Genomic DNA, 8585 nt, shown 5'->3' with positions numbered 1-8585 from the left:
AACCCCCCCCCCCCCCCCCGCCTTAAAGCAAGAGAATTAAAGAGCTCAAGCCAAAAGAATGCAGAGAGATTATATGATTACGTTGTATAAATACTTTCATTTGGAGAAAAGAGTACTAACAGCCTGTTAGAACTAATGGCTGGAAGATGAATCCTGCCAAGTGGAAACTGGAAATAAGGTTTTTTTTATCTTTTGGAAAAGCTGTCATGGGAAGAAATGTTGGATTCCATGTTTCTCTTCTCACATCAAGATCCAATGCCTTTTCTGAAGAGTCAGACAAGATTCTTTGCTCAACACAAGTTATTGGACTCACATTACATTTGGGATGGGGTAGTAATTGGGTGAAATTTAATGGCCTGTGATAAAAGAGATCCATAGAGGATTTTGTAGTCACCTTTTGATCTCAAATTCTATGACTTTTTAAATGAAAACATTTAAACTTCAGTACTTTTTCAAATGGGAGGCCTGATATTGCATTCCTTGTCAATACTGTGCGATTTAAATTATTTTAAATCTAAAGGCGTTGGAAAGATGCATTTTAAGATGCATTTAGATGCATCTTTAATAAGCAAGCTTGTCTTGTGGATTCCAAGGGCTACATCCTCCTCTTCCTTTAATGTGTTTAAGTCTAATCCTGTTCTGCCTATCTGTTCTACACCTAGTTTATTAATTCACTTCCATCTTACCCCTTTGATCATAAGTGGATAAGGCCCACCCACCTTGTGCAGCAAGTTTTTAGGGACCTAAACAAGGTGGAATCAGATTCATCTTCAAGCCCCATAGGTGGAGTGGTGTATTTTGTTTTGTTGTTTGTTTTTTTTCAACTAAAGGAACAACCAAGGTTATTCTCTTCTTAGAAGAGGAGCTTTTTAGCATTGCACTGGCTTTCTTTATTAATTGCTGCTGTTGTGTATTTCAGGATCTTCTTGATCGTGTGGAAGCTTTCCAACAGCATAGCCAGAAACTACTTTCTGAAGAAATACCCAGTGCAGCAGAACTACAGAAGCTCTTAGATGTCAGTTTTGAGTTTGATGTTGATCTTCCACAATTACCTGAACTGCGGATACGCCTGGAGCAGGCACGCTGGCTAGAAGATGTACAACAGGCTTGCGCAGACCAAAGCTCCCTTACTCTTGACGATATGAGACGCCTCATAGACTCGGGTGTTGGATTGGCTCCTTATCCAGCAGTTGAGAAAGCAATGGCTAAGCTGCAAGAACTCCTTACTATATCTGAACACTGGGATGACAAAGCCAGAAATTTGATAAAGGCCAGGTAGAAGTTAAATCTTCTTAGTGTTGTGTCCTGCATGCTGTAACAGAAAAAACAAGCTAATCCCAGTCTTGGCCTTGTTTATGTAGTCATCCTCATTTCTGAATGTGTGAATAGCATATAAGTATTATTGTTCAGCTTGAGTCAGATAATGCACAGAACTGCATGCATTAGATTAGTGGGGGCATGTGGGCCACAAATCAATGCTATCTTCAAGAGGAGACTGGATAGGCACCTGGCTGGGGTCTTATGACCCCTGCCACTCCCAGTACTCCTTCCTGCCCATGGCAGGGGGTCGGACTAGATGATCTGTCTAGGTCCCTTCTGACTCACTGATTCTATGAAACCGTCCCCAAGTGTCACTCCAGTCCTTTTGTCCTGCTCAGTTTGCATCTCTGCTTCTGCTCCCTGCCCAGTTTGCCATTGTTCTGCCTATCGCTTCCTCCATCTGCTGTATGCCGCACACAGAGGCTGCCTGTATCACAGGTTGAGCATCTTCATAGTAGGTTATAAAATGGACAGATATTTCATGCACATATGTTTGGTTTACATAGAGCATGAGGAAGAGTAGTAAGTTGAAACTTCATATCTGTTTCATAAGGATTATTACATCAATAATTTAGACCAGTATAAGCAAGGTATGAATTTAAACCAGTGTATTATTTGTACCAGGATCGCTCTCCCATGTAAACACTTATACTACAATGTAAGAGTGTCTTTCATGGTTTAACTTTGTCACTTGGGATGGCCTAGTCACTCATAAGAGAGTAAGTACATCCAGATTGGTAGATGTGGTGGTATAACTATAGTTGTATTAGTAGAAGTGGTGAAACTTTCCTGTGTAGACAAGGCCTGAAGATGCAGAGGTGATTTGCTCAGGTCAGTGTGGCCATTCAAAAAAAAAAGGAAAAATTTTCAGCTATTAAAAACTTACTGCTGGATGCTTAAGAAGTCATAATTAAGGCTATGATTTTCACCCCCAAAATATGGGGGATTAAAAAGCAAAATTGGTAGGAGCAGCTAAACAATAACCTTCTGAGTGCATTTGTTTCCAGTGAGTATTTTCTTATTGGAGTTGTAGCGGGCTATTACTTTCTTTTGTCCTGTATGCCAGCATATCTGGTGAACTAGATCTCTTAGGCCTCCTCTAGACATTACATGCGTTTGCAGGATATATGGACTTGTCCAGAGAAGAAAAAATGGCTGATCTTTCCCCAAAATTGCTGATTCAAAAAGCAACTATTTTGTTGTACTGGAACAAAAATCTGACCATATCTCTACTTTCCACAGTGCTCTGCTCTTCCTCCCTCCTGCCACCCCCCCACCCCAAAGGGACAGACAGAATAAGCAGTTGGCTCCCTGACAGTTTTGTACTTTGATTTCCCTCCCACCATGCTTTGAATATCAGAACTACAGCTGAACTAGATTGTCACATTCTGAATAGGATGTGTGTTTTTTCATTTACATAGACCGCGGCAGTCACTAAGCAGTCTTGTAGCTGCAGTAAAGGAGATAGAGGAGATTCCCGCTTATCTCCCAAATGGAATTGTGCTGAAGGATGTTGCGCAGAAGGCCAAAGATTGGCTACAAGAAGTGGAAGCCTTGCAGGTAGGTGAAATTAATCTGTCTGCTGTTCATTTGGGGATATCCCTCAATACTGGTGTATTACTATATCTCTTTTTTTTTTTTTTTCACATTAAATGTACCTGCCTTATTGTCATGCCAAATTAAATACCTTGGATTTGTAATGGCTGTTGCCTTAAAATAGCTGTGCAATTAAACTATAGCGATTGCTCCGTCTCAGACAGTAGTGGACCTTATTTATATTACCTTGGTCTGGAGTTAACTCACTAAGGGAAGTATTGATGCATAAAAAATGCAAGACATTTACCATTGTGCAAACCTCTGCTCAAGATGAAGCTCTCCAATTGCCAGTTATCAGTGTTAAAATATAGTGCAATTATTATGTTTTTGTACCATTATCTAGCAACAAGAAAAGCATAAAGTTATTAGACTTCCCTTAAAGATCATTGAAGGTTAGCTTTCTCCTAGTCTTTCAGTTGCAAACTTTTACATGCTTACATTTGGCTCCAGCCCATTCTCAGAATCAGAGGGTTGAAAAAGACCTTGGGTCATGTGGACCTTCTTTGTATGAAATCAGGAATACTGTTTCTAAAGGGTACTCAATGGGAAATGTCCACATGGATGAAGTAGGGCACTCCCATCTTTAAGCCCCATAGTCTAGGAGCTTGGATATACCCAAGAAGTGGGGGACCCAGGTTCTAGACTCTCATCAACCTGAGCCCACACTTCCTACTTCCAAGGAAAGCGCCCTAACCACAAAACTGAACTTAAGCAGGGTGAGAGCATCTGCTTAAGCATCTGCTTTCTGCACAATCAAGAATTATGGGACCACAAGGAGAGGAAACCAAAAGAGGTATTGTGACTATGGCCCAGTGAGGAGGCCACTTCCCTGGAGGGAAGGAACCCTGGTTTGGAGATACGGATTTGAACTGCCTCTGGTTGAGGAGGGCCCAGATATCTCCCACTTTCTGGGAAGTGCCATAACTATTAGACAATTGGGCTAAAACATAGATAAGGCTGCCCTTCTCCTCTCTCTGTGACTGGTTTTACCTTAGGAGATGGGTAAGATAGAAGAAAGATACCTTTTTGGGTAAATTAGGATTGTATCTCTGAGGTGAGCCAACTTTGTTTTGGGGCTAGCCACGGAAAAGATTTAAACATCTTAAAGGGGAATTATGGTCTGGCCCTCCAGGTTCCAAGCTACATGTGCTTTGCTGGTAAAAGCCTTATTGCTAAGACTTTTTTTATTTCAGTTGTATTACAGCTGCTATTCTGTCTTTAAGGAATGGTATTTTCAGAAACTGGTGACTAGCTATTACAGTGTATTATACTGTAGCTTGAAAGGTTTTGTTTATGACCCGGTCGTGTTAATTGTATTTGATAAGTATGTATAGTGTCCAGGTGACAGGTTCAAAGTTCTAATGTTTGCTACCATTAAACAGACCAAATACCTTGTAATAATTATGAACAGCCATCCATGTCAGATGAAATATCAGGGGAAATAGAAATCCGTTTTGTTTAAGTTTTTAGAGTATTGCCTATTTTTCATGTTCTTTAACATTTTGCTGTACCTGACATTTTCCCTTGAAGCTATACATCTGTTAGGATTTCTGTTAACTGCCTCCAAAGGATTTATAGATGCTCTGAAACAGTCAAACTCTCATTTTCTTATTGGACACTTGAAGAGAATATAAAACAGTGTGGCTGGATATAAAAGATATTTTTGTCAATTGAACTACTTTTCTTTGAAGAAATTGCTGTCTAGCCAGGCTGGTCTCTTGTTGCACTTCCCATTCTTCTGTTGCATTGAAACAGCTTGCTCCTGCGCCCTTTAAAAGGGCCTCATTTAAAGTTCAGCCAGCTCTCCTGGACTCCTTTTCTGTTCAGACTTGCTTCCCAGGAGATCATGGCCACTAGTTCTCCCATTTCATTTAGTCTGCTTTTCTGACGTTCAGTGTCTTTATTCTTCTGTTTTCCTTCCTTCCTTCCTTCTCTCAGGATCTTGAGCTCTATCATTTCATGGTTAGTGTCATCCAAGTTACCTTTCACCTTCACATTCTCAACCTATTCTTCCCTTTTTGTGAGCAGTTGGTGTACTTAATGTTGGGGGATTTTACAAGATCTAGTTGTCCAATAACTTGTATCAAAAATTGGAAAAAATAACTAACAACTATCTTCTAATGCTTTACCAGACAAAAGAAGTACCTTAATGATAGATTGTTTTACAAAACCTTTTTCCAGCTTAGCTCAAAGAGCTTTTTGTCTTTTGTCCTACTTGCAACAAGTAATTCTTACTGTTTTTTATATTGTTAGGGTGGAGGGCGTGTACCAGTACTTGACACGCTTGTGGAGCTTTTGACAAGAGGTCGCTCTATCCCAGTACATCTGGACTACTTGCCAAGACTGGAGTCCTTAGTGGCAGAGGTTCAAGCATGGAAGGAATGTGCCAGCAATACGTTTCTGACGGAGAACTCCCCTTATTCTCTTCTAGAGGTAAGATATCTAAATCACACATGTCCTCAGAGTTGATGTCCAGGCAGAAGCCCATTGCAGCAGTGGGTGTTAATCCCATAGAAGAGTGGAGCCATTGCACCATATCAAAGTTGAAGGTGGTTGCATAACGTTCCATTTCATGCAGTTCTCTAGCTCCTTTTTATGTTCCAGCTTAACAGCTTGTTGGGCAAAGCCTTATGTGTATGTCTGTTCTAAATAGTATCTGTGTATAGCTATGTCAAGCCAGGATTAATGTTGAAGATAGTTGTGCTTTTTTTTTTTTTTTTTATCTATTAGGTGTTATGTCCCAGATGTGATATTGGAATATCTGGGCTTAAAAAAAAACAGAAGAAATTAAAGGAGCCAGTACCAAGTGGAAAGAAGAAGGGCACCAAATTGGAGAGTCTGAGTGACCTAGAAAGAGCTTTATCTGAGAGTAGGGATACTGCCTCTGCGGTACGTAACAAAACTTATCAATAGGCGTGTTGATACAAGTTCAATTTAAGATTTATTCCCGGATTTGATGTATACATTTTTTTTTATATATGACTGTCTCTCTCACTACCTGCCATTATCAACCCCACTTTCTGCTGCCCAGTTTCTCACTGAATGAGTTATAGATTTCTGAGGGATCCTGTGCTGTTACTATCAGCTCCAGAACTAAGTCTTGCCCCTTTCTTTGGAGCCTCAAAAGTTCGGTCTCCGAAGAGAAGCTGCCTTTTGTGTTTCTGACCAATTTGTTTCATTCTTTTCATTTGTTGTGCAATAGCAATCTTATTTCAGCTTCTAGTTCTTTTCTCTCTATCTTCAGCTTGGCAACCGCCAGGCTCCCACCCACTACTACAGTGTTTCTTTATAGCACTTCTTCTGTCCACCCTCCCTTTCATCCCTAGCTGAGCACGAACTCACTAGCAGAGCAGTTCTGCACTCTTCACTAAGCCCAAATGGAGCTATGTTTTTGAGGCTACCCTTCAGAAACCTATGAAAAAGATCTCTACACTGCCTTCCCCCAGCCAACCGGCTTCCCCTCTTCCAGAGCATGGAGCTCTAAATTAAACTGAGATAATAGAGCTTTGACACCTTGCTTTACTGTGGAAAATTTAAGCAGGAGGGATTCCCACTTGGGTCTGTTCACATATTTGGAGAACATCTCCAGAGCTGCAGATAACTTTGAGGAGTTTTGTCTTAACTGCTGAAGGGGAATTAATTTGTGGGGTGAAAATTTAGGAATTTCAGTGCAGTTAAAGGAACTAGTTCAAGACTTTTTAATACAGAAAGTGGGGGAGGGGTCACTCTCTTCAGCTTTCACAACTTGGACTCCCTGTTTTAAATAGCTGGTACCCAAAGCAGAAACACGTGAGGTCTCCATTTCTCACGCATCCTTGAATACTAGCAGAGTAAATGAGAAATTGCATCCAAAACACATTACCTTACTAAACAAAGCCACAAGCTCGGAGCTTTTCTGAGAAGCAGCCATACAATCTAGGCCTGTGGTACCTAACCTTTTGATCCTACAAGCCAGATAAGCCAGCTCCTGTATGAGGTCAGCATGGGGGCAGTCAGTCTAGTCTCCTGTGTTGGATCCAGCCATATGGGCCTCCCTGTAGGTCGGGAAATTTGGCAGCGGGGGAGCAGCAATTAACGCAGGCACCATTCCTGCACTGCCAAATTTCCAGACTTGTGTGGAGACCTGCAGGCCAGATAACATGACTCTGTGGGCTGAATCTGGCCTACTGTTCTAGGCAGAGAAGAATCTGGTATCTTCTAAAGAAGATCACAGTAAGGGTATGATGGAACAGAAAGATGAAAAGAGTAAGCATGGTTTTGGAGACTGATGTAGCATCCAAAAAACTTTCGCATTTTTTTTCCAGGTTATCTTGACAGCTCAGGCACTGACAAAGAAATGTAGTTCAGCAGGGATTCTACTTGGGTGTTTACACAGGACTCAACCAGGAATATGTTTGTTTGTCAGGTCAAGTTTCATTTTTGGCACAAGGGGTGACCTGAAGTCCGAGTTATACTAATTTCTTCATGGTGGTTTGGATACTTTTTACAGTCAAGAACCATAGCAAGACGGGTGGTAATTCCCAGCATTGGTATTTGCATGACTATCTAGATCTCTGTGATTAAGCACCTGCAAGCATCAAGACTTCTCAGAATAACTAGATTAGACAAATATGCAGCAAATCTTATCTCCCCAACATCTTGCCTGTTTCTCTTATCCAGAGCAAAGTGGAAGAAGTCAAAGCCAGCTCTGTAACCTAATCATTCTGTATAATTTAAAACTTTCTGTACCATTAAGCTCTGTCTTTCTAAGAGACACGTAGAAGGCATATCTTTATCAAGTTACTAATTCTAACAGTGCACTGTTTGTTAGAGCCCCAAGGTACCTTTCTGTCTGTTGTAAAAAATTGTTTGGCTCGCACTGCACAGCACAGCACAGCACAGCAGCTGGAGTACAGCAGTGGATCTGGCTCTTCATTTGTAGGTGGGTTAGGTGGGTGGGTCGGCTGATGTCATGATGCCCTTCGCAGCAAAGGCTTGGGTAGTTTACAGGAGAACAAAGAAACGTATAAAACAGGAGAACAGGGCAAGAGAACAATACAATGTATACAAGCAAGTAGCGTATCAAAATAAAATAAAAGCCCCCTAAACAAGTTCTGTTCTAGCCTTGCTTACTAAAAACCTGCCCAAATAGGGAAGTCTTACAGCAGTTTTGGAAGATGCCCAGGCTCGGGCTGTGGTGGGCTTCAAAGGAGAGGGAATTGCAGAGTTGGGAGCAACTGCCAAGAGTGACCTTCCACACGTTTGTGCCAAGTGAACTTTATGCTAGAGGTATTTGCAGGAGGTTGCTCTCGGCTGACCTTAAGGATTGTGATGGGGCATAAGGGAGAAGGCGGTCCCTTACATATGTAGGGTCAGACTGTTTCAAGCCTTATAGGTCAAATCCAGCACTATGTACATAAGGAAAAGTCTACTGGAAGCTACTGTAAACCCTGGAGGACTGGAGTTGTGGGCTCCTGGTGACCCACTTCTGTCTGAGTGCAAGCTACTACAGTCTGCACCAGCTGCAGCTTCTGGATACTCACCCACATGTAAAGTGCATTGCACTAGTTTAGCCTCGAGGTTATGAAGGCATAGATAGAGGTAGCCAAACTGGAATCTTAAAGACAGAGTTGCAGCCTTCCTACCACATGGAGTTGGTGAAAGGTGCTCCTAGTCATGGCCACCACCTA

At 41.6% G+C, this 8585-nt stretch overlaps 1 protein-coding gene across 2 annotated transcripts in view; it reads left to right on the top strand.

Annotated features, from left to right (window-relative positions):
* Positions 1-8585, top strand: part of KDM5B (lysine demethylase 5B) — an 87704-nt gene that overhangs the window by 69840 nt on the left and 9279 nt on the right. For both annotated transcript variants that reach the window (XM_019513829.1, XM_019513830.1), the window contains 4 exons: positions 920-1275; positions 2742-2880; positions 5170-5349; positions 5647-5805. In XM_019513829.1, the coding sequence (XP_019369374.1) occupies positions 920-1275; positions 2742-2880; positions 5170-5349; positions 5647-5805 (834 nt within the window). The remainder of the gene's footprint in view (positions 1-919; positions 1276-2741; positions 2881-5169; positions 5350-5646; positions 5806-8585) is intronic.

This window comes from Gavialis gangeticus, unplaced genomic scaffold (genome assembly GCF_001723915.1).
Source record: "Gavialis gangeticus isolate Ggan-Ray unplaced genomic scaffold, GavGan_comp1, whole genome shotgun sequence".
NCBI classification, from domain to species: domain Eukaryota; kingdom Metazoa; phylum Chordata; order Crocodylia; family Gavialidae; genus Gavialis; species Gavialis gangeticus.
This window is presented reverse-complemented; position numbering and strand designations above follow the sequence as displayed.